This window comes from Aplidium turbinatum, chromosome 2 (genome assembly GCF_918807975.1).
Source record: "Aplidium turbinatum chromosome 2, kaAplTurb1.1, whole genome shotgun sequence".
Classification (NCBI taxonomy): domain Eukaryota; kingdom Metazoa; phylum Chordata; class Ascidiacea; order Aplousobranchia; family Polyclinidae; genus Aplidium; species Aplidium turbinatum.
This window is the reverse complement of record NC_137473.1, coordinates 48,508,455-48,535,269: the sequence shown is the minus strand read 5'-3', so window position 1 is coordinate 48,535,269 and position 26,815 is coordinate 48,508,455. Positions and strand designations below refer to the sequence as shown.

At 36.9% G+C, this 26,815-nt stretch overlaps 1 protein-coding gene across 2 annotated transcripts; it reads right to left on the bottom strand.

Moving 5' to 3' along the window:
• On the bottom strand, positions 1–26,815 carry LOC145787901 (armadillo repeat-containing protein 8-like). 2 transcript variants are annotated; one of them, XM_082599742.1, is made up of 14 exons: positions 26,637–26,815; positions 19,806–19,954; positions 13,565–13,729; positions 13,178–13,343; positions 9,240–9,396; positions 8,764–8,918; positions 7,410–7,616; positions 6,491–6,646; positions 5,814–5,915; positions 5,314–5,520; positions 4,175–4,309; positions 1,793–2,056; positions 1,139–1,296; positions 1–618 (listed from the first exon to the last, which is right to left on the bottom strand). In XM_082599742.1, exons 1-14 carry the CDS (start codon positions 26,694–26,696, stop codon positions 570–572), a joined length of 2,130 nt encoding a protein of 709 aa, XP_082455868.1. In that variant the 5' UTR covers positions 26,697–26,815; the 3' UTR covers positions 1–569. The 2 variants fall into 2 exon arrangements, with proteins under 2 accessions (XP_082455868.1, XP_082455874.1); XM_082599748.1 differs by lacking the exon at positions 7,410–7,616.

The following is a 26,815-nucleotide window of genomic DNA, read 5'->3' as shown; positions in this document are numbered from 1 at the left end:
TTGAAGACTCGGCAGACAAGTGTATTTGCTTTAGTCTCTCTCCACGCATTCCTCACAGGCTGCGCCTCATTGAATGAATTACAACAAAACAAGTGCATACACAAAATTCTAGGTCATGTTCCTTAATATCAATAAAATAATAAACAGTCTACTGCTCGGCACAAAATGACGAAATGCTGCATCAGAAGCAGCTCCATTAACAGGTCCGTTGAGAAGATAATTTGAGCCCGGTACCAATGAGATCCTCGTGCCCCAAATCAAGATCGTCTGCGTCAGGTTACAGGACTCTTGGAAAGGTTACGGGCCTCTAAAATCATCCCGGGCCCGGGTCCAAAAGTACCACCTAGACCCCCCTGTCAACGCCCCTGGTTACGGGCCCCTAAAATCATCCCGGGCCCGGGTCCAAAAGTACCACCTAGACCCCCCTGTCAACGCCCCTGGCAACGGGCCCCTAAAATTATCCCGAGCCCGGGTCCAAAATTTCTCCCTGAACCCCTTGTCAACGCTACTGTCCATCAATCGTCATCTCCGATCGTAAGACGAATTGGAGTGTCCAAATATATGAAACTTCATTGCATGTCAGTTGTCTGTCCAAGATGGTTTAGAATAATCTTCGTCCTGAAATATAAGCATGCGAGTTGCGGATAACAAGTTATAGAACAGAAAAATGTTTTCTTCAACCAGAAACTAACGTCTTGTTATCATATACCAACATACATTTTCAACCACAAAGAACAGTATGGGAAAGTCGCTAAGTTTAAACGATTGTGGTATTATTACAGCGTTGTTCAATGCTTTCATGCGATGATAACTGCATTGTGTAACGTTCACACCTATAATCAGACGCTGGTCTGGCTTGTTAGAAGTGAGAGCCCAGGAACGGCAATCGAAAGGGCGCCGGTTCGATACCGTTCAAGAGCATGCGGCTGTGTCTTTGGTAAGACACCTAAAGGCATGCCTGAGGGTGGCCACGAAGATTGGCTTCCTTGCCTTCCCGTTCACTTAATCTAGCTCTTCAATCACCAGGTGTAAGCCTGGATACGACAAACAACAAAGTTTTCGAACCTTTGAAATATCATCACCATCACTGAGAGACAAAATTAAATCAGTACGACAACAATACATTAAATATCTGCACCTGTCTAGCATAACGGACGTCTTTCCTTCGTTCTGCAAGGATATATTCTGAAGAGCCTCAATCGCTCCAAACTTCTTGAATTTTTCACGTCGTTCCGACGTGCTTTGATCGTCTCCACAACAGAGGATACGAAGAATGGCTACAACGACCTTGTGTAACTGCATAAAGACGACATACATTGAAAATGCAAAGCAATTATACCGTTTTTGTAGTAAATTTCTCGTATATTTCAGGTCTTTGAGGTTAGGTTTTTTTTCTCACAGGTGTCAGGTTTTTATAAAATTGTGGCTCCACCCATTTTAAAATGCTGTTTTCGCAGGCAGCCAAGTTGTTGAACAATGAAAGTTCACTTGAGTGCCTGGTAACTTTGTTTTGTTTTATCCTTTCAAAAAACTAGCAACAGATATCGCTTGTAAAGAAGTTCTTATCGCAAACATTTTTTTCAATTGCACATTTCTCAAAATAGCCCTTCTTTCAAGAAAAATCACTACAGAACGCTGAAACGTCAAATAATGTTTGTGTAAGTAGCACTTTAACTGTTAATGGGAAATTTCTCTTTTTAATTTCAAAACATGAAGTAATCCGATTGTCGGATATGCAGTCAAAACCTTCGCTCAAAATTGAAAGAAGGAAGTCATGAAAAACAGCAAATACCTCGATGTCAGGTTGGCAAAGAAAGTGCACCAGCTTTCGCAGGAAGTTGTCGTTACTGTGGAGATACTTTCCAACTGTCTTGACGCTGTCACCGGCAGCCACACCGCGCAATACGTATAGTGCATGAAAGTGGACGCCGGAAGTAACGCTTTTGAACTTTAGGTTGGTGCAGGGTGAAGAAACGGGAAGGGATGTTGATTCGATTGCTATGGTACATACTTGCATGATGGTGTCACCATACATGGACATTATCGCATCCGCATGCTACGAAAAAAAGACTTTTATTGACATAACTTCTTTATTTTACATGCCAATAATTTTTACAGAATTTTAAACTAGGTTACAAAATCTTTCTGGCACACACGCGTAACATAATTTTAACAGTCCGGAAATTAATATTTGAAAATTGAAACTTAACCTAAGAATTTCAATCAGTGCTTAAGCCAGGGGTTCTTAACCGGGGGTAAATTTACCCCCTGGGGGTAAATTTCACCTACTGAGGGGGTAAATTTACTGAATCATAAATTAAAGCAAACTTCATTTTTTTAGTTATTAAAAAACTGGTAGTGTTGCACTCGATTTTGATTCAAAATTAATGCTTAATGTAAGTTTTCGTCTTTTTCTTTTATCTCCACGCAAGTAGACTACCAGTTTCATTTCAGCAGCGTATGTGTGCTACATTTTTGGAAAAATGGATACTGGCAAATTGGAAAAAATTGATAATTTCTTTTAACAAAATAATATATCCTGGAATAATGTGGGTTCACTTTGCACAGACGGTGCCCCATCTATGCTCGATGCTAAGTCTGGCTTCACAACTCTGGTGAAAGAACGCGCACCGAACACCATTTCTACTTACTGTGCCCTTCATCAACATGCACTGGCAAGTAAAACCCTTCCAGAATATTTGAAAGCAGTATTGAAGCATGTGGTTGAATGTGTGAATTTTATCAGGGCACGTGCTCTTAATCATCGTCTTTTCAAAGTGGTTTGTGAGCAGATGGGGTCAGACAGAACACTCTGTTCTCCTTTACCACACCGAAGTTCGGTGTCTCTCTATAGGGGTCTTGTTTTGTCTCGAGTTTTCGAACTACATGGTGAAATTGAAGTTTTTCTTCGAGAACGCAAATCCCCGTTGAGTAAGCACTTTGGCGACAACAAATTTATTGGTGCATTGGCTTACTTGACAGGCATTTTTTCAAGTTTGAACCAGCGCAATATGCAAATGCAAGGAACAAGTGTTACCATTATAGATGTACATAATAAAATTCAGGCTTTCAGACAAAATTAGATCTGTGGAGTAGAAGAGTTCAAAAAGGAATTTACGCAAATTCTCCAACATTTGATGATTAAAAAGTCAATAGAAGTCGCAACGAGATTTCTGACCTCGAAGTCGAAATATGCCGGCACCTTGCCGCCTTAAAAAGAACTTTAGTTTGACGGTTACTTCGAAGGTGAAAGTTTTAACAGTAGGCTACTGCTCTTTGGATAACTCATCCCTTCGAAGCCAAGTTAGAAAGTATTGCTGACGATGATCTTTGCAAAGATGAATTGATTGATCTTCAATGTTCAACAACGCTTTGTTTCAAATTCTTATCGTGCAATGGTGACTTTTCCAAGTTTTGGTGTGAATTAGTCAAAGAGTTTCCTACGCTGACTAAGCGTACATTTGAAGTTGTTATACCTTTTCCAACTACTTATCTGTGTGAAGCAGGGTTCTCTTCATTGTTAACTATTAAAACAAAACATCGATCTCGCTTTGTTCCCAAAGACGACATGCGAGTAGCTCTTTCAACGACTGTTCCAAGAATCTCCAAAAGTGTTCGTGAAAAGCAAGCACAAAAATCATTTGAGTAGACATTATTTTTCACAGGACCCCGTCAAGAACAATCGTGTCTTCGGCAAATAAACAGCTTGTTTTTGATATTTGCCAATGTAAATCCAGACAAAAAAATGATGTTTTGCATTTCTTCGCATGGTTGACTGGACACAATGACATCACAAAGGGCCACCAAAACGGTGGGGGTAAATTTTGCTTTTTTCATTCGGCAAGGGGTAAACGAGACAAAAAAGGTTAAGAACCCCTGGCTTAAGCTATGTGTTGATTCATGTCTTCATAGAGAACTCATCGAGCAAGCCGTGCAACATTGAAACAAGATACATTTTTTCGTGTTGCTAAAATCAAAATACGTCTTTAAACTACCTACCTCTGACGGGGAAAGAACGTTGCTGAGAATTAGTTCTTAAGCAATGTGTTACAGGAGTAACAGCAAATACCTCGTGTTGAGTAACAATAATACTTACCGAGCAAGCCCTGCAACACTGAAACAAAATACACTTTTCCGTGTTGCTAAAATCAAAATACGTCTTTGAACTACCTACCTCTGACGGGGAAAGAACGTTGCTGAGAATACCAAAAGTTTTTACCACCACCTCGTAGTCTGTGCTGGTTACCAACATGAACAGTAGATCGGGTGTCAATAGTTTCATCACTTCGGTTTTCAAATCCATGTCGGCCTAGAAGTAAGATTGTCAACAAAACATCCATCCAGAGTGATGTCATCACTATAACGCAAGCTAACATTCAAATAGCGTTAAAGTGCAGTATATATTTTGGTAAAATTCGTGAGTTTGATACAGTGAAATTTAAAAAATAAATGAATGTCGATTATAATGTATATGAATGTATGTAGAAGAATAAGTGACAGTGTATAACGGTGAAAATAAGGATAAAATGAAAACCGAGATAACTACTTTGATCGAACAAAATGTGTTTGGTTTGGTTTTGTAATCTTTATCCTCGGACTGACAAGGCCTTAATGGGTTATTCCTGGTAGTTTCACACACTTGTAGCCTCTGTAGAGGCTCTTGACGCAGGGCCGGTTACCGAGACTGGCTGAGTGAAGTTTTTCGATTGTTGAAGTGTTCTTGCCGGGAAATTATTCCATTCACCATTCACTATTCAGCTGCATCCAGTGAATGGAGAGCAGTCCTGAAATGCGCTGCTCAAGCGCACACCCCGAGAGCCGAACCAGCGCCGCGTGATCTTGAGCCGGGAGCGTAACCACTGAGCTAACGAGCTTGAACTGTTACAGGAATAGTCCTGATAAAAAACTACACTGCACGTGCACTGCTTTTGAAACATCTTTTCCAATAACACGCCTTAGTTATGAGAGAACCAAACATATAAATGTATACAGAATCAAAATAATAACTGTTTAAACGTCTTTTAAAACTCAATGCTTAAAGTACAATTTAAGTAGAGAGGGAACTTTTTTAAACCATAAACAGACATAAGTCGGCAACAACACTACATTTAACGTTATATAAAAAAAAAACAATAAGCGGACGTTTTCGGCATACAGCCCTTTTCAAGCCAATAAGAAAAATATGAAAATCGCTCACTTGTTGTTTTTCTGTTTTGTTTTTTAATGTTAAATGTAGTGTTGTTGCTGAGTCATGTCTGTTTATGCATAAAGTCTCAAACACTTTTGATTCAGTTTAAAGGGATATGACAGTACCTGAAATGTCACGTTTAGAAGACCCCAAATTGCATTTCGTTTCAAATTGATGCAAGAATCTTCACACCATGATTTGACTATGCTCAAAAAGTTGCCAGTAAGGAGCTTTGGCTTGCAAGGGCAAAATTCAATTAACAAATTGCATATCACAGCACTGGCTGCGACTTTCTCTCTCTCAGATGCATTTCCGTTTTTGCTTCGCACAATCTAAACCCAATCATAGATTTAGTAAACTGATGCTGAAACAATAATACAATTACAGTAAAACTGGCGAATAACATTACAGTTAAAGAGAAAACTTAAACAACTGAAAACAGTTTTGGTATAAATTGAATATTTGTCGATTTTACTCACTGCAAATCACTTTACCGCACATCTCATAACATACGTTTTAAAGAGTTAGTTAAAGTTTTTGGCTATCAGTGATAAATATATTGCAATCAACATGACTAATCTTTAAAAAAAAAGCGCTTCCCGCGAAGACTAAGTCAGACACTAACCTTTACAATAGGTTTCCAGACTTCTAAGTCTTCAAAAATTGTTCTGACAACTTGAATTGAACGTGACAGACTGAGCAAAACTTGCAAAGCACTGATTCGTACCTGTTGTAGCAAATTTTACTAACTATCCAGTGCATAAACAAGATCTTTTTTTTTGTATATATACTGTACGTTAAAGCAATTTAAAAAGGAATGACTTTGCACATTGGCTAAAGCACAACAGCTTGCATCATTAATTACACAAATCAACAGTGTGGCACGGTGAATAAAGAAATATCTATATATTTTACGTTTATTCTAATTATAAAATACACCAAAAATGTTTATCAAAAGTGATATAATTTTCTAATCAAAACGTGATTTAAAGTGCAATTAATCCCGGATAAGCTACGATATTTTTACTTCGTTTCAAATTCAATTTTGTGTATAATTTTCTTCTTGCAATGCAATCACACACTTATCACACACTCTCTATACCTGGTACATGTATCCGTAATCTCTTCGGTAAATTCTTTTTGCTAAGCACATTCCTTTTTGTACACCCCTCAAATTAGTTCGAAGTAAAAAAGCAATAAAATCTTAGAACGTGATAAGTGCTTTCACATCAAAACAAACCAATTTACTCTTTTAATTTTGACTATTTAACTAAAAGTAAAAAAGAACTGAAAGAAACTTACATTTTCACTTGAATTGGCAAGTCCTTTTAGAAGACGATCCACCAAGACGTCTGAGGCAATACTGCGACGAATGTCTTCGTCGTCGGCAAGTAGAGCAGCATAAGCGAGGAATACAGCCTCATACATGTCATTTTCACGACCCAGCTCTCGCTTGAACTGCAAAATCCACGCATTTATAGCAGCGCATTTGACATCCGTTATGACCAAATGAAGTTTATACCTTTTGACATTTTAGATCAACATACAATGTGCTTATAAAACGGGTCTGCTACTATTCGGTGAGTCCGATTCGGTGAGTCTGATTCGGTGAGTTCCTAACCTCTAACCCTAAACCCCTAACCCTAAAACGGCAATGATAATTAGGCTACGGTACCCGATAATTTAAAAAAAAATTGAAAAAATCCCCCGTTAAGGGATCGGACTCACCGAATCGGACTCACCGAATCAAACTCACCGAATCAGACTCACCGAATCAGACTCACCGAATCGGACTCACCGAAACGGGCCATTCCGTTATAAAACACTTTTGTTGGTAAAAAAATATCATATTTTTTGTCTTGCAATTGTCTGATAAGGCAACATAATAAACGCTTTGAAGTTGTCCAATTTATTTCGACTCCGAGGCCATTTTTGAACACATTCGTATCTAATTATTCATTTAGGTGTAATACCTTGAAAGGCCACATCATTAATTTTTCTCATATTCAGGTTGGTGTTCATTAAACTGGGCTGAAAATCCCATGTCTCAACTTTTGCTTTTCACTCTTCAGTCAGATTTGACTGCTTCATTTAAAATCGGGAAATGAATTTAATAAATTAAATCTGGCATTATACGTTTGCACTATAGCCATCAGCATATAAATCGCCATGTTATCCATAGACACATAAAAGCTATCGTATTGCAACCGACATAACTCACTCTTCGCATGTCAGCAATGTTTTTTGCATCGACCACAGTCGGATGGCGAAAGAATTCCGAAAGCAACTTGGGAAATTGCTCACAAGTTACAGCGAGTCGTTGCAGCCCAGGATCGGCTTCAATGAGATAGGCAACAGTTTTTGCTCCGACAACTCGTTCGTCGATATCGTGAGACGAATAACACATTCGGATCAAACAAGGTAGTACCTTAAAGAAAGTTTTCAGTGAGGGTGTCTTACATTCGATCGAGACTTTGCAGAATATTTCACTATTAGCAGAGAAATCAACCACGAGCGGTACTATATGCTCCAAAACGGCTGCTCATTAAACTGCTGAGGAGGCTAAATAGTGGCCAATGGATACCGACTTCAAGCAGAAAAAACAGTTGTGCTAACTGCACATTTCAATTCAGTTTCTACTCAATCCAATGTAAATAAAAATATGATTATTAACGCGTATAATTACAGGAAACATACGCTCGTATAAGAATGTGCAACATTGACATGCACTGAACTAAAAAGTTTAGGCAAACATGTAAAAGCCAACACATGTGTGTGGAAAATTTTCACTGTTTGAGTGTTATTAAGTTCACGTATGTCAGATGTTACTGAACTTTCCAATAGCATACTGTTGTGTTTGCATATCGTCTCACAAAGAGTGCGTACAACGTTCGCAAGCTTACAATGCCGCACGCTTTAACCAAATTAAAAAGTTACATAAACATACATTTCAGCAACTGTCATGAAAAACTAGGGTCTTACATGAAGATACAGGCAAAGTTCGCCACTACTCGAAGCCGGAATGGCCCGTTTCAGTGAGTCCGATTCGGTGAGTTCCCTATTCGGTGAGAGCCTTTTTCGGTGAGAGCCCTATTCGGTAATTTTTTTTAAAATTATTGGGTACCGTAGCCTAATTATCATTGCCGTTATAGGGTTAGGGGGTTGGGGTTTAGGGTCTTATTTCAACGTTTAGCGACGTTAAAACGATGTAAAAGCGGCAATGATAATTAGGCTACGGTACCCAAAAATTTTCAAAAAAATTTTCAAGAAAATCACCGAATAGGGCTCTCACCAAAAAAGGCTCTCACCGAAAAGGCTCTCACCGAATCGGACTCAACGAATAGTAGCAGACCCACTCGAAGCAGTAGTGCGGTGCTTTTCGACTGACTCTCTTCAAGAGCTTGTTGTCAGAACAAGCTAGAAGAAAACCTATTCTGACGACAAGCCCCTGAAGAGAGTCAGACGAAAATTGCTGCAGTTTCGAACAATGACAAACCATTTCCTCTCTTTGTTCAATTTATTCGGCCTATATCTTCACGTAGTTGTCTCTATATTTTTATAAAATACTCGTGTACCTTCTTATTGATCAGTTGCTTGTCCAAACCATCTTCGATCCCACTGCGGTGAACGTAAGCAAGGCACTTAGCGGCATTTACCTGGATTTCCGTGAGTTGGCCTCGCGACAGCAATTGGGAAAGAATATGAATCAGTTTTTCGTCACCAACTTCAACTGAATACAGAAGCTCAACATAAAAATTAGCACTTAAAACATAAATCTTATGTATTTGTTATTCAATGTCTTGTAAATGACATTACAATGGATAAAATTTTGACTTGTGCCAGTACGCACAATGATACATTCACCGGAATTGATGCTCTAGTGTTTCGGTACTACAAATTTTGCAAGTGTTCATGTTCTTTCAAAATCATAACAACTTCAGAGGATTTTCTTCGGCACAACCTCACAAAAAAACTACACTACGTTAATGAAAAGGTCTTTGTAACAAAAAATAAAATTAGTAATTGCATTTGTCAAAGACATGACCCAAACCTGTTGTAATACTTCGGCAGACAAACAAATTTTTATGGCATAAAACAGAAATAGCCTGTAATGCTTTGGTCTTGACTCGGTAAACGTTTGAGAGAAGAACACGTGATACAGCTTGGACGGCATTTAAGTCATACAGTAAGTCTTGACGTTCTTTATTCTGCAATGCATATGTTCACTTTGGTGCAAAAATAGACAAGTTTTTTTGCGACAAACACCAATACTACTTTAATTTAAAGACGGGAAAAATCTTGACGTTAAATTTCATTGCAATAAATCTAAACAAATCTGTGGAAAATGTTTGGATTCCTTGCCAAAAACGGGATTGTTAGAAAGTTATTGATTGATTGAATCTTTATCCTCGGAAAGCTTCTTGCAGAGCTTAATCCTGGCAGTTTCGCATACTTGTAGAGCAGGGGCGGGCAACTTCTCCAATCGGCGGGCCTGATATGGGAAAATGAAGTGCTTGGCGGGCCGGATTCATGAATCGCTACATTAATCGCGTATTCATCTACCCAGACAAGGAATAAATTGTATTTAATGTAATGTAAACTTTAAGTTTAAAGCATAGAGACCAAAAACAGTATTAAAGAATTTATTAACAATTAACGTAATGTAGGCCTACTTCAATAGCTGCTGAAGTCAATGAAACATTTGTGGTCGATCAAAGTTGTCAACAAGTTCTTTGAATTCTGGCTGCATGTCGGATGTAGAAACCTCAGTAAAGACTGCACATCATGAACATCAGTGAAATTGGGTCGCAGCTTTGTCTTGTTAATGTTCATGATCGAAAGTGTTTGCTCGCAAATGTATGTAGACCCGAACAGAACAATAGTTTCATGGCCATCTTTCTCAGTTTGGTAAACTTGGACTCATTCAGTGACGCATAAAATTTGTCAATGCTTTTAGATTGGAATATCTCTTTCAGGGGTGAGTCACATTGCAAATCAATTAATTCCAGCTGTAGAGCATCCGGCACCTTTTCAAAGTCAGTTGTAATGGGTGATGACAAGAGATCAAACTCAGCAGAAAGTTTCTGGAAGTCCTCAAAACGACGACCAAATTTATTGTCTGGTGCAGATATCATATTGGTGTACTTCTCAATTGTCATCATCTGGGGTACCATAGTTTCGAGTGTTGGAAAGTGTGTTGTGATATTCTGATTAAGCAGGCGAGAAAACAGTTTTAGCTTCACCCTGAATGCCTTCACTGTTGAGTACATTTCGTGAGTAAAAGTGCCCTTCCCTTGAAGTCTGGCGTTCAATTCATTCATAATTATGTTCAAAGAGATCAACTAAAAACGCCAGATCTGATAGCCATTCTGAATTTCTGAGTTGAGAATGGTCTGTATCTTTCTCTGTTATCTCCAAAAACCATAATATATCCGTTGTCAGGTCGAAACACAACATGCTTGTCACTTGACTAAAAACCGAAAACAAAAAATCAAAGAACCAAAGAATAACTAACAGTCACTATTATTTGACGTAGGAAGCAAGTAGTGGGGGATTGCGGCAGAGTGTGGCCGTGGGCCACATTATCATGTTAAGACCGGAAACTGTCTGCGGGCCGCTTAAAATCCCGTCGCGGGCCGGGTCCGGCCCGCGGGCCGTATGTTGCCCGCCTCTGTTGTAGAGGCTTTGAATCATTGACACAGGCCCGGTCACCGAGATTGACAGAGTGAAGTTTCCGATTGTTGAAGTCTTGTTGCCGGGGAACTATTCCATCCACTAGATGCCGCTTATTGAAATAAGGCTCCTCAACCAGAACCGTAGTGAAACTCGAATTCAGAAACCCTTAAAGAACCTTACTGAAAACCAAGTGGTTAAAGGATAATGATTGGCACAAAATTATGAACGTAATTTATTGATTGAATAATATTAAAACGGTCATTGTGCAATGTGCATTGTACAATTCCGTTTATTGGCAAAAAATCCAAACGTTCTGTCGCAAATTTGTATAAATTTATGGCAAAAAAATTTAACTTCAATACTACTTATCTCTTTGAATAAGGCACTAGTAATGATGCTCTACAGTAGTAGAGCGAAATGCATATGCCATTATGCCATAAATAGAGCTCTGCTGATTCTCCATGCACTTTTAATAAAAAAAAATACTGAACTGATACTTGATGGAGAATCGCTGGCCTGCCGCTTCTTAGTCAGGAGATCCTTAATGGAACTCAATAAATTCACTACTTTAAACTATACAAAAAAATTAGGAGATTTCGAAAAGGTATGAACAGTTGAACACACAAATCTATCTATATGATATTCTAACTGCAGTCACACTGTTTCAAACCTTATAGTCTCATCAGTACAGTGAGTGAAATTTTGGATAATTTATAACATAGACAAGTGTGGCTACTTGCTACTGCTTATGTAAAATAGAATACAGTAAAACAGTATACAAAATGCACCAATGTAACAATAAGGGGAGCAAGTCTTTTAGGCGCAGACAGTTAGGCGCTGGTCAAATAGGCGCGCACACTGTAGCGTCTGGATATTTAGGTGCGGGGCACTGTGGCGCCCGTTCATTTAGGTGCTATTCCTAGTAAAGTCTGCAGATTGTATCAGCTTGGCAGGTAGGGCAATTCTTTTCACACAAAATGTTATATTAAATAGAAAAATATGTTGTTTTGTTACCGTAATGCGCGTGCATTTATTTGTTGTTAATCAGGGCTTCAGTGAGTGAAGCTGCTTAAACCGGCCATGCTTTTCAGACGAAATGTTGCATTAAACAGAAAAATATGTCATGGCTTCGGTGAGTGAAACTGCTTAAACCGCCAATGCTTTTCACACAAAATGTTATACTGAACAGAAAAATACGTATATTGTTTTTTTTTAATGGGCGTGTTGCTGTTCGGCATTTATCTGTTGTTAGTGCAGGTTTGTGTCGGCGAAAGCTTTATCGATAAATTATTCCAGTTTCAGAACATGACTGAGTTCACTTTTAGTTATATAAGTCAAATAATAACTACACTAAATAATAAACATCAGTAAAAAATATACTGTAGCCTATATTCAAGCTGGTGGTAGGCTTCAGTGAAGAGTAACTTAGTTTTCCGTCAAAACCCCGACTAGGTTTTGCCAAAGCTGAGCTCATACAGTCAGCAGATTTTACTAGGAATAGCACCTAAATGAATGGGCGCCACAGTGCTCCGCACCTAAATATCCTGGACGCCACAGTGTGCGCCTATTTGACCGGCGCCTAACTGTCTGTGCCTAAAAGACGTGGACCCACAATAAAAGTACTCTGCAGTAACCCATAAGAATCAAACAAGAAAAAAATATTACTAATACTATATAATAATAATAAAAATAATAATACTATAATAATAAAATAATAATACGTTTAATCAAATAAACAAGAAAATCCCTGCATTGGCTTCCAGTATTGTATCGTATTCGCTTCAAAATATGTCTATTAATTTATAAAGTTTTCCATGGTTTTGCTCCGAACTATCTGGACACTTTGCTTGTTCATTATAAACCTGCCAGAACTTTGCGTTCTCAGCATCAATTGCTCTTGTGCAACCCTTCATGTAAGACACAATATGGAAATCGTACCTTCCCAGTTGTTGCTGCCAGTTGCTGGAATTGTTTGCCTATTTGTGTGAAAGAAGCTAAAAATTTAAATGAATTCAAAGCTCGCTTGAAAACGTTCTATTTCAATGAACATTATGACTGAAAGTACCGTATTAATTATCACCATTGTCATGTACAGCGCCCAGGAGCATAGTTTGACTGTGGATGTGGCGCTATATAAATATTGTTATTATTATTATTATAACAGTGGTCGACTGATAGGTGTTTCCTTTCATTTACCTGGGTAATAATCTATATTGGTTTTTGATAAACTTATTCTACTCTGGAACCTCTCAGGTTTGGTACTTTAATGCTCATTAATTCATATGTGTTATAAAAGTTGAGTTATAAACATACATTGCAACAGTGAATAAGGATTTCACAAGTGGCTTCTTGAGTACACATCGAGCGATTTATGGAATCTAACAGCACAGGAATGATCGAAACATCCACAAAGATTAAGTCATGATTTTCAGGAGAAGTTACAATGGTGCGAACACAACGCAAGCATGCTTCATAAAACCTGTTGGAAACAATAGTTATGTAACTGATAAAATACTCAAGAATAGACATGATGAAAAGCAGTAAAAAGCAAAAAAACAAGAAAATCTTTAACCGCGGTTCCATGCAGTTGATAAAACATTGGAAATGAAACTAGGCTATGTTCTAGAATATAAAACCACAGCAAGACTTAAAATCTACTAAAAAGAATTCTTTCAAAAATAATATTACACTCCCTGAAACCTTAAATCCGATTGGCGCAAACCATATAGCATCACATCCAATAATCCATAGTCAAGCAGACTTTTCACATTGGCATTCATTCCCTTGGCAAGGCTTCCCAGTATAACAGCACAGTGATTTTTCAATGATGCATCACTAGTTTCTTGTTGCAGCAAATAGACCAATCTTAATCAAATACGATATTCTCACTGCGTTTTTTTTTTTAAACAACATTTTTAAACTAATTAAATAAAAAATCTCGTTAAAACAATGCAGTGGAATAGTTAAACGCTGCATACAAACTTTGTTTTTAAATCTCTACATTAAAAAAGACATGAATTCGTTATTGAGAGAAGCAAGTTGCTTTAAAAATTAAGCTGGTTTTGATTGTAATCTACAGTAGAATTCACCTATAGTGAAGTCTGAAGAAACGCTTTGAAAAGGTGTCACAATGAGAGAATGCCACTACAGATGAAATTAAGGAAACGGATAGTGTTTGTAATACTGTAGTGTACAGGTACAAAAAAACTTAAAAAAATGCAAAAATATATAATACAATGTACAATAGAATACACAATTACACTTACACAATACACATATATATTTTCCCCCTCATTTTGAAAATTCAGCTTGTGCCATTGAAAACTGGCGACCATTCCAGGTCAGATTCAACCAAAAAATACGGGGTCACTGGACCCCCTCTGCCATTACCTCCTTATCCCCTGAATTCAGTTTAGTAAAATCGCTATAACTTAAAAATTGAACAAGATAACCACATAGTGTTTGGTATTAAATTTATTTCAACTACTAGATTTAGCTCAAATATGTATAATACAGAAAATAATGTTTCAAATTTTTTTGCATAGGCTATATACTTTATATATACAAAAAAGGTGTAAGAAATGCTATAGAAAGCAAGGACAAATAACGAAATTGAAAGTTTGCCATGTACCAAAATAATAAGCAAAAACAACTGCAAACTGCATCAACAACTAAGTATATATTCATACTTGAAAACTTGGGCATGCCACATTTGCTTCCCTCAATCACCTGAATAGTATTTTTCAATTGTCCAAGTTAAAAAAAATTCACGTGCTTAGTTGATTGATTGATTGATTTTATTTCGTTGTAGGTAAATATAATACAATAAATACAGCAATAAAAAGGAATTTTCCAGCAACGGGAATCTGCGAAGAGACCATGGGTCTTCGAGTCAAGCAGATACCCCAGATTCAAAAGAAGTTCTAAAATTGCGATAAGAATAATTCAAAAACGAAAATTGGAACAAGGGTTAGAAGATGGTCACAGAGAAGTATATTTAGTAGTCTATCGGTAGCATAAAGGTAATACAAAATTAAACGTGCTAGTATTTGGCGATGAGTGAATTTTTGTGTTGTTTTTTAAAAGAATAAAATGACAGTTTACGCAAGCTCGTTGGTAAGGAGTTCCAGACTTTCACTCCGGCATATTTAATGCTGCGCTGGAGTCGGGATGAGGCGTAACGTGGGACAAAGTAACAATCGTTGGAAGAGTGTCTAGTAAGACGTGCATTATACATGAGTTTGGTTTTTTCAAAGTAGTGTGCGAAAGGCAGAGGCAATACATCCGTATCAAATTTAAACATGAATTTAGCAATTTCGTGTTCGTACAAATCTTTAAGCTTGAGTATGTTAAGTTTCTTATAGAAAGGTGTGACATGATCAGACCACCTGCCACCTGCTACTATTCTGACAGCCTTATTTTGTAAGGTGCTAAGCTTGTTCATTTGTGTCTTGCAGCATGAACCCCAAATCGTTATCCCATATACGATATGAGAATGTACCAGTGCGTAGTATAATTGTAATAATGTTTTGTTTGGAAGAATGTATTTGAGTTTCGACAATATCCCTACAGATATAGAAAGTTTCTTGTGGAGCATATTAATGTGAGGTTCAAAATTTAGACCATTGTCAAAAATAATGCCAAGGTATTTGGCAAACTTAACTTGTTCGATCTGAGCACAATTATAAAGTACATTGATATCTTCTGGGTAGCTGCATTTTTTAGGAGGGATCACAATGACATTTGATTTGGAAGGATTGATAACTAATTTATTGGCATTAATCCAGTTCTTGATGTTAAGTAATTCAGACGATATTTCTTTTTCTAAGTAGGTTGGATTCGGAGCATTAATTACCAGGCAGGTATCGTCTGCGAAAAGTCTTGGAACAGAAGACGTGCAGTTTGGTAAGTCGTTTACGTACAATAAAAACAGCAATGGACCCAGCGTTGAACCCTGAGGTACACCGTGTGTTATGCATCTCTGTTCAGATTCCTGTTCATTAATCGCGACATACTGCATTCTGTCTTTTAGGTAGGAGGAGAATAATTCGTTTGCTGTACCTCGGATTCCATAGTGGTTGAGTTTGTATAGTAGAATGGGATGGTATACCGTGTCAAAGGCTTTTTTAAGATCCAAGAGAACCAAACCTGTGTACAGGTTGCTTTTTACGTGTTCATAGGTGGCACTAATAATATCAATAGCGGCATATGAAGTAGAGGAGCCAGACCGAAATCCAAATTGCGTAGGAGCAAGGACAGAATGTTTGTCTAGAAAGGAAGAGACCCTTTTATATAAGAGCTTTTCCAAGATTTTTTCGAAAGACGATAAAAGGGAGATAGGTCTATAATTATTTACCTCAAGTTTGTCTCCAGATTTGAAGACGGGTACAACTTTGGCAAGTTTAAATGTATCTGGGAAAATACCGAACTGAAAGGAATAGTTAATAAGATTTGAGAAGGGCAGGGCAATAATCACGGAGGCGATCTGTATGAAATATGCTGAAATGTCATCGTAGCCAGTTGCTTTGTTGGGTTTTAGGGCTCGGATTTCTTTGAGTACCTCATCGCCAGTCGTTGGTTCAAGAAAAATAGAAGAAGGAACGTGGTTTGTAAGGTAGGATGTGAAGTTGTTATCTTTGGCAAGCGGAACGCTGTCAGAGATCTCTTTTCCAACGTTGCAGAAGAATTTATTGAATTGGTTCGCCATTTCGATGGGTTTGTTTGATGACACTCCATCAATATTAATGGAATTGATTGTTTGCTTTGATTTTTGTTTATTTGGCAGCAGTGAGTTAATGACTTCCCAAACTTTACGTGGAGAAGATTTGTTCAGTTCAATTTCCGAATGTATATAATTTTGCTTGGAAATGTATTTCAATTTGGTGAGCTTATTTGCGTATTTTTTGTACTCTAGCCTGTCTGTTTGATTCCCTTTCAGGTAGTGCGATTGGTACATTTTTTGCTTATTTTTAATTGAAGTAAACAACCCACTGGTAATCCACGGCTTCCTTTTTAACTTGCACATTTTCCTTGACATTTTTTTCAGTGGAGCGTATTTGTCAATTGCGTTTTTTAAAATCTGTAATAGTTCGCTATATTTATAATTCAGTTCCTGAGGTTGTAATGATTTAATACCCAATAGAAACGTGCCTAGTTGGGAGTTCAAGTCCTCAATGAAAGAACCCGAATCAAGGTTACGCTTGTCTCTGTAGAAACGAGGTTTGTGTTGATGCGGGTTGTCAACGTGGGAAATTATACAAAAGGTAGGGTAATGATCAGAGATGTCAGACTTAATTATTCCCGGTAATACGGAATGAGAGACATCGTTCGATAAAATGTGATCAATTAGTGTTGACGATTTATCAGTAACTCTTGTTGGCTGAGTAATTATAGGGCAAGTACCATTGCTGTTTAGCATATTTAGATAATTTGTGACCGGCGAAGGGAGAATGTCATTTAAAATATTGATATTGAAATCACCTAATATATAGTAGGTTTGATTCATTTTGTTTAAGTTACTTAGCACACTGTCCAGAGCATCAACAAAACGTTGGATATTGGTGTTTGGGTGACGGTATACTACGCCAATTTTCATGTTAGCGCTTGTTGTGGTGTTACTTATATTAACAAATAAGCTTTCACAGTCAACACAAGGCACTTCAAAAGGTTTCAGGGGTGTGATATTATATTTTTCTAATGCGTAAATCAAAACTCCACCTGCAGAAGTAATGGAGTTAACGTATTTATACTCGTACCCAGGTAGAGTAATATTTGACAGAGGAGTGACTTTAATACGAGTTTCAGTTATGCAAATAACATCAGGAAGTTTGTCGAAGTTAGCAAGAAAATCGTACAAAGAGTCAAAATTTTTTTGTAATGACCTGATATTTACATGAATAACAAATAATGATGCACTACGAATTGTCTCAAAAGTAGGAGAGTTGATGTTGTGGTATTCGCAGTTATTGAAGTTGCGAGTTAGTGACCGATTAAGAGAATCGCATAGGTAGAACGCATTTTCTGCGTCTGAATCAAGAGCAGCAGCCTGACTCGAGGACACATGGGTCTCTGAAATGTCATTATTGGTACAGTTAATTACGAGATATGTGGATCAGCACAGTTTGACGCGGTAATCAGCACGCAGGGTTTATTCAAGATATGTAGAGCACGCAAAAGAATAGCATCACGTGGCATCGCGGAAGGCCAAATGTGATGTAGCCAGACATCAATTCAGCACTAAAAAAACATTGAATCATCACTAATAATCCACGCAGATGCATGAGTGAAAGACATTAGACAAATAACAAGCAAACAAATGATAAGGTTTTGTAAAAAATTAAATGTTACTATTAACAAAAATCAACACAGAGAGAGCAGAAGTTAATCACAGTTCGCAGGCAAGTATGCATAGGCTATTCATGCCAGGGTAATGGAACATAAAGAAGTATAGTACACATTCGTGTCTACAAAACTAGGCCGTTGAATGAATGTCCGGAGTATTCAAGGGAAACTATTTTAAAAACATAATGTCAATGATTTTCATTGCTTCTACACTTAAAGCAAAACAGAATCAACCAGTGCCCACAAACACCGAACGAAAACTAGTGCCCGGAGCACCGAAGGAATCCAACAATGCCTACGGCACCGAAGGAAACAATCAGTGCTTGCAAGCGCCGGAAGGGTTCTAAAACCAAAGCGAAACACACCTGCTTAGTTTCACAAACTGATTTTGCTATGGGATGCAATTGAGTGAATGTTGCATATACACTAAACACATATCTTAGGTACACTAAACATCAACAAGCTTACCGTTGATATAAAGATTTATATCACCGGGGGAGGTAACCCACTTGAAGCTTTCATTATTTTCTTTAGCTTCCTTTAATCGTGGGAGCAATTTTTTTTTTTTTATGTATATTTGTTTCGGAAGATGGTCAGTGAAGAATATTTTACAGTTATGTCGTTGATTATAACTCTTGAGAACTTTCAGTGACTTAAAGATTTTATCTTTTACCAACACACTAGAAATTTTGAATATGATTGGTCGTTGGTTAGACTTACTTGAAGTTTGTTTAGAGCCCAGTCTGTGGCAGTCCAGCAGTTCAATATTATTACAATCAAGGGTGTTTTCTAAAAGTTGTTTGACGATTTCTGTTGTTTGGTGTTTCTTTTCGTCTTTATCTCCTTCGATTCCGTGGATTAAGATGTTCAGCCGTTTTTCGTAATGCTCCTTAGCTAAAGTTTCTTTTCGACTTTTTTCTTTAAATTGATTGAGTTCGAGTTCTAGAGCTTGATTTGAGTTTTCTAACGCTTTAATTTGTGAATCTTGGCCGGAAATTCTAACTTCTAGGGCAGTAGTAGTTCTGTTCAGTTTCTCTATAGACTCCATTTGAATCCTAACCTGTTCCGAAAGTCTACTTTCGATTTCTTCAAGTTTTTTGGTGAACTTGTTCTCAAAATTCTCCAGCATTTTAACAATACTTTCAAATGAGCCTTGCTCTGTGTTAGTTTTCCTGCTTTTCTGCGACATGGCACAATGCTTGTAGCTTTCTAGTTGTTTTCCCTGTCGTGCTGTTAGAGAAGCTAGCAAACCATGCGGTCGCTTGATCAGAGAAGAAAAATACGTCCGCTTGCTAGAACGACTGAATCAGAATGATTCTTTGCATATATATTTGAACTAAATCTAGTAGGCCTAGCTGAAATAAATTTAGCACCAAACACTATAAATTTAGCACCAAACTTTATCTTGTTTAGTTTTTAAGTTATAGCGATTTTACTAAACCAAATTCAGGGCTGAGGAGGTGGTCCAGTGACCCCATATTTTTTGGTTGAATTTGACCTGGAATGGTCGCCATTCCTCAGTGGCACAAGTTGAATTTCCAAAATGAAGGGGAAATGATGCACCCTCATATAATCTATTAATATCTCCACTTAGAAATACCTGGGAACTGCACCTAACACTATAAAGTTTGTCTTCTGCTTGTTGTTGCCAATGACAAAGTTTTTTATTTGTTTCAATCCCTCTATAACAACGTTGATATCGTCATCAAATAATTTTTTCACATACGGCTGATACATAGCTGATAGCTCCTGAAACAACAAATCAAAAGGCTGTTTAGAATCTTTAAGATTAAATTAATTACACTGGTCTACAAAAAAATCATTGTGAGTCACATCAGCATGATACAGTTGTCTGAGAGTAGACGAGCTAAATGAAAATACTCTGCAAAGCAAGTCAATCGTTTATATAGCAGCGCCTTTTTTCAAACGCCATTGACTGAACAGTGAACACTCCAATCGAAACATTGAAGCAAGAATAGCATTTAGTATAAGTGCATTCACATACAACCTACAAGCCCTGCAATCACTATTTTGGCTTGGTGTTAAAAAAGTTTGGGGTCTTAAACAGCAGCAATATGGTAAATAATAACAAGGGAGCTGTTGTACAAGTCTCCACCCAAAGATTGGAATCGACCGAGATATATAGGGAGGCATTCCATTATAATTCAACAAATATTAGAAAGAAATGTAACCACTAGGTTTCAAAAGGTGTTGGTTTTGATACATTTTGTTCTTTTAAAAATTTGAACTTGGGCAAAAAAAAATTTTTGAAAATCGGACAAGCGGTTTTTGAGATATCGCGTTTTGAAATTTTGCAATTGTGCAAAAATTGAAAGCAATCAATGCGGCAGAATAGGTGACAAGGTTTGGAAAAACTAGAAAAACCATATCTATGATCAAAAATGGGAAAACCAACTGAAAAAGGTGATCTGGTACTATGACACTTCCTCAAATGGGCGATCTACCTAATACAGAAAGCAATATCACTAAGAAAATAAATCAATAGCTTTTTTTCCTTGGTCTGAACCTTAAAACATTTGACCAGGCTAACACACACAATAGTATTTCAATAACATTTAATTTATTTAATTTTTTTAATTTATTTAAGATTTAATTCATTTAATTTTTGATCATAGATATGGTTTTTCTAGTTTTTCCAAACCTTGTCACCTATTCTGCCGCATTGATTGCTTTAAATTTTTGCACAATTGCAAGTTTAGCATGATGATGTAATAGAAGCATTTATTCTAGATTTCACCGACGTAGTATTTCTATAATCCTCTGCTTAGTAAATTTTATTTGAATTTTCAAGTGTTTGCCATTATACTTGCTCAAGCTAGGTCAAATTGAAATTATAATATTCGATAGTTGCGTTTTGCTAAAACTATGAAGAGAAGAAAAGGCAGAAATAAACAAATGAATATGAAGGATTGGAGGTCATGAACATTTTTATTTATTTAATTAATTTGTAATTTTTCGTTTGTTTTTGGTCCAGTTGTGCTGACATCTATTGATATTGTAGGCTAATTCTTATTTTGACTCAGTTGTGCTGACATCTATTGATGTAGGCTAATTTTTATTTCGACTCAGTTATGCTGACGATTCCTAATGGAAGAAAACTGGTTCCATAACATAAATCAAATCTTATTGAAATACTATTGTGTGTGTTAGCCTGGTCGAATGTTTTAAGGTTCAGACCAAGGAAAAAAAGCTATTGATTTATTTACTTTACAAGTGGATTTAGACTAGGTTTATAAAACATTACGGTATTTTGTAATGTCCATTGAAGTAAATTTGTGTGATCAGTGTTGTTTTATGTGCAAAGTGGAATAATAAGAAACAAAACAGGCAGTTCTGAGATTATTAAGGTTTCTTTTTTGTATTAAAAACATGACTGAGGTCTGAGGGTACTTTTTATACAAATGATTAGTTTGTGGGCCTACGGTACATTGGATATGTAACCTTGTCATTGTAGTGAGAGCTTTCAAGAGTTAATTTGTCAGAACAAGAGCTAGTAGTAAGTAAGAGTATGGGTTGATTTCAATACATCACACCATCCATACACTGACTAGTATCATTGACTAATCCAATGCAGCTTTGTGCATATTAAGTTGTGCTAGGCCATAGGCAGGTGAAGCAGTTGCCCAATGCCCAGGGCTCTATCATCAACAAAGTCACTAATTTTGGCAAAAATGTATGTAATTAAGCAATGTTTGGGAAACTACAAAACTAGCACAATCTGATAAAGTAGGCTATGTTAATTTGTTGTTTGTAGGCTACAACTCCACAACAGGATAGCAATATTTGTACCCACAGACATAAAATCATTTGTAAACCTTTGTGCATCTGCCCAAAATAGAAATTGCAAAAACCTGTAAACATACTGAATAGGCCTACACTTTTTGCTACTTCATGTCCACCTGAAGAATTGTTTACTTGATTAAAAATGTTAAAAACTTTCAATCACTCCTTTATGAAACAGAAACATTTCTTCAGTTTAGGAATAAGAAATATGTATATATTATGGAAAGACCTTGTTTTAGAGAAAATTGACATGCAGCTCTGCTCATCAGTTTTGAATATATACTTTGTTAGCTTAATACTAGCTAATACAATATGATACTTTGTTAATATCATACTGACCTGACCATAGTTATTTTTTTATTCTAAAGGACGAAGGTCTTAGTAGTCTATTGCATAACAGACAGAGTGAACGTAAAGTGCAGAGTTGGCCAGTTTCACAGTAGCTGTAGTTATAATATGCGCTAGGCCTATATATTCTTAAACTCAGTCGATGGCTGTTTTGGTATTTGGGCACTTTCATTAAAATTGCACACATTTTTACCCCCTAAAGTGGCTCTGTACGGATATAGCTGTAGGCCTATGCTATAATATGAAGTACCGTACATCAGTATAGGCTAACTAAAGGGCTAGCTTGCTAGTAGTCCAGATAGTTATTTATAAACAAAAGTATACATATGTTAAATTTTAGTAGCAATCCAAGGTTTTAATCTGATCTTTCATTTAGGTTTTATTGTGATAAATTCAATGCTTTAATAATCTATATTTGTGAAATGGGGTTTGTGTGTTGTGTAACAAGCTGTAAAAGTGGTACAAGTCTTGCAAGACTGTAGTAAAAGTACCAATGTTCTGATTTCCGAAAGATGAAGAATTGAAAAGAAGATGAGCAAGATGCTTGTTTCATAAATTTAATTGCAATGTGTGGAAAATCATGTCTGTTACAACACCTACAAAAGGTAAGAATAAGATCAAAAGAATGGCTTTAGTTTGGTTGTTAAATTTATTTAATTAGGTTGAAATTGTGTAGAGTGACAACCAGGGTTGTCGGTATTTTACCCGACCCAAAAAAACCCAAAAAAAACCCAGAGCATCATATTTGTCCAGATTTTATTAGAAAATTAAAAAATTGAACAAAAACATTAGAAGGCACTTAAAACAAACTTTAAATTATGACTTAAGGATGTGATTGTGAAGTAAATTTCCAAGAATAAACTGAAAGCGCAGTGGATATTGTATGATACAGTTCACAAAAATCAAATAATGCCACTTTGTGTATACTACACTAAAACTCATTTATGCAAGAAGGCCTTATAGTTAAACTGGTGAAAGTACTATTCTACTGTATATAAATGATAAAATTATATATATATATAAATATATATAACTTATATATAAATGATAAAAAAATATTTAAACATGATGGCATCAATGCTCCTTGCCTCCAAATCTAAAGCAAATGATGCAATAATGTGATTTCTACTAAGGTAGCATCAACTTGGTATAGAAATCAGTGGGTGATACACCATCCAACTTGATCTTGAAATTAATGGATGATGCAACATTCAAGCAACAACAGTCCTAGTACATTATTTTATTGAGTTATGCAAGCATGTACTGTGAGTGAAAGGCACTTCATTGGTAAAAAGTAGTTTTGAGGTGAAATAAGCCTGAATCTACCTTTTTTGCATCTTTTTAAATAAAAAACAAAAAAACCCGTTTTTTTTTAAAAACCCGGGCGGGTTGGGCTTTTAAAAAAAAAAACGGGTTTTTCTCAACCCTGGTGACAACAGTACTTATTACGGCCCAGCAAATAAGTTTTTTTCTCATTTATTCACCGTCTTCTGACTTTGATTCGAGGCAAAAAAGGTTCGTTCTGGCAAGGATAGTAGGTCTAAATTGTATGTTGTGTACCAATGGGTTGGGTGTACAGTAGTACACTACTCAGAAATTACTAATGTGCACTGCATTTTTTCAGCTTTTCGATAAAGAGATGAGATGTGTTCTCCAATTGAAGCTGATGGAACCAAACAACAACCGAGTTTGACCTTCTTGGGAAAAGCTAGAGATCTATTTATACTTTGGAAAAAAGAAACCTTTCTGGGCTCACTTCACAGACATTTACTGCATGCATTTAGACCATGGGTGCTGTTCCAGAGTTGGCGCAACATTGATAACCAACCATCATTTCACCTATGTTCTCACTGGAAAATTTTTGTCCAATTCAATAGAAGGACGGTTTGGGTGGTATCAGCAAGCCAATGGTGGTAATTTTTTCATGTTTCTAAAACAAGTTCTGGAAGCTGAAAAAAAATTTGCACTTTTAGTTTGTTGCAGCAACATGATCTTCTTGCAGTAGGCAACCTCACAACCCTTGATGCTTTTCCACTCGGCTTTGACGTTTCGATGTCAACTGTTCCGTTTACAGATGTTTGACGGTTTACTTTTTTTTTTTTCTGCGGTTAATGTGAATGACCTCTCCGATGCTGATGCTAATGTGACGTATTTTGTGAGCGGATACTTTGGCCACAGTATCTCTCGAGTGCTTGTAAGATGTTATTGGTAAAAAATGTTGATGGGCCGAGTCTCCTTGAGTCGGTACCACATTATCGTGCACATCTTTTTGAAATAGCTGACCGTGGTGGTTTATCCGCTCCCACAGAATACTGCTTTGCAGTGACAGCGCTGGCTGTTCAATATTACACTGCTATAATGTGTGATGACTTGGCTAAGTCTAAACTGTTTAGTTTGTTGAATTAGCGTTTTATTTTTACTTCTTCAATCTTGAATGTCGAAGAGTCTCGTGGTATTGGCGATTTAGTTCAGCAAAAGTGTGGTAATGGACATTCCGACTTTAACTTAATTGTGTGCACTGCATTTAACTGTTTCGCTAAAAATGAACTGAAACGATTTAATGCCCCGGAGATTGCACCTTCCACAATGGTGACTAATCAAAAGGTTCGAAAACTTACTTTAAAAAGGCACACACAAAAGTTAGTTATGTTTTGTTTACACGTTTTTATTGCTACTTTATTCTTATTTGTTATACCTCACAGCCAATAGAGTTGCTACTCTCAAACACCTGAACAGTTTTTTCAAGCTTGCTTGGTATTGTACTGTAATGTTTATTATATGCTTACTTCACATTTATTTACAACCAATCGTATGAAGTGAGTATTGGTGAAGTTGCTGTTGTATATTTACGTCTACTTGTCTATATTACGAAACATAAGTTAGTGTAATCTAAATGGCGATATAAAGTAGACAATTACACTGTAGAATATTTGACTTGGGTAGATTTGATCAAGGTGTTAGAAGCATTAATTACGTTGTTCAAATTGCTTGTATCATCAATCTTATCACTTGCTTCCTTGATTGTCACTATTGCATGGTATTGTGCTCTGTCATGTTACACCATCTGATGTATGCGGCTGCATATGTCGGCTGCATAGCCGAGTGGTGAGAACCCTGGAACAGCAATCGAGAGGGCGCCGGTTCGACACCGCTCAAGAGCATGCAGCTGTGTCTGTGGCAGGACACTTAAAGGCATGCCTGAAGGTGGACACGAAGATTGGCTTCCTTGCCTTCCCGTCCGCTTAATCTAAATCTTCAACCACCGGGCGTAAGCTTGGATACGACAAAAAAAAAAAATCTGATGTATCTTCTTGAAGAAGTCAATTGTATTGATTGACAAAACGTACGAAAATAGATATGTTATCGTTTTCATTACTGTGTAGCTGTTAATAGTGTTAGGTAACATGCGTAACTATAATGTGTCAATGACAGTAGTCTACGTACGTGCTTTAGTGCATTCAATGTTGTGCTGGACTAGTGCGCGTATATATTAACACCGTATAATATTATATGTTTACAAACCTGCAATAAATTTATATTTTCAACTACAATAGTCATGTATGCTTTTTGCGCATTAAAATGCAGTGGAACGGTTACGAGCAACCTATTTGTGCAAAAATAGTTGTTTGCTACAATCGCCCTTCTCTTTCCCGATACTCACCATGTCCCCGATTCTGCATCATGAAAAATGTTGGAATAGACACTTCAACCGACTTTCTACCTCAAATATAACCCTAAAATCAAAAAACATTGGGCACATCAACAGCGCCACCTAGTGACAGCCACAAAAATTCAGAACGTGATATCTCAAAAACCGCTTGTCCAATATTCAAAATTTTTTTTTGCCGAGATTCATTTTTCACATACTATAACATATGCTTTAGTCATCAAAATTGAAGACTTAGTGGTTATTTGGATTTGTTGAATTATAGTGGAATGCCTCTAGGGTGAAGTGTACAAACAGCATTCAAGTTGTCTATGCCGTTACTAGTTTCGATTTACTTCACTAGTTTGTAACCCTAACCTTCAGGGTTAGATCATGGTTTCGATTGGGGTTAGAAGATAGTTCAGCAAAGGTAAAGTATTCAAGACACAAAACAGCTACCGGTACTTCACCCAATATTTTTGGTCAATTCTTATCTATATATAGGTCATAATATTTTGACCAAAGCATAAACTTGCACACCAGCTCCTAACAAGGGTGTTACATATGCTGTGCAAATGACTTCGTGCAAACACAAGCTAGATACAAAGGGAAAGAGCAAAAACTTGAACTCACCGATAGTACTCCATGCATATGCGGAAACACTTCAACAATATTTTGTTGGTCAACTTCCATACTCGTGAAACTAAAATTAAACTTGGGAAATTTAGTGGGAATACAATGGAAACAGAAACTTTGCAAGTGTGGCAGCCTAAAATTTGTGTTTCAATAGTACCGTAATGATTATTATAAAA

What these genes read in the sequence shown, in the direction of transcription:
- LOC145787901 (XM_082599742.1), bottom strand. Translation starts at nt 26,696, where the DNA reads ATGGAAGTTGACCAACAAAATATTGTTGAAGTGTTTCCGCATATGCAT. An exon ending in TTGCGCCAATCGGATTTAAG is followed by an intron (nt 13,344 to 13,564) that starts GTTTCAGGGAGT and finishes TGTTTCCAACAG; the next exon opens with GTTTTATGAAGCATGCTTGC. An exon ending in CTGCCGAAGTATTACAACAG is followed by an intron (nt 8,919 to 9,239) that starts GTTTGGGTCATG and finishes TTCTGTATTCAG; the next exon opens with TTGAAGTTGGTGACGAAAAA.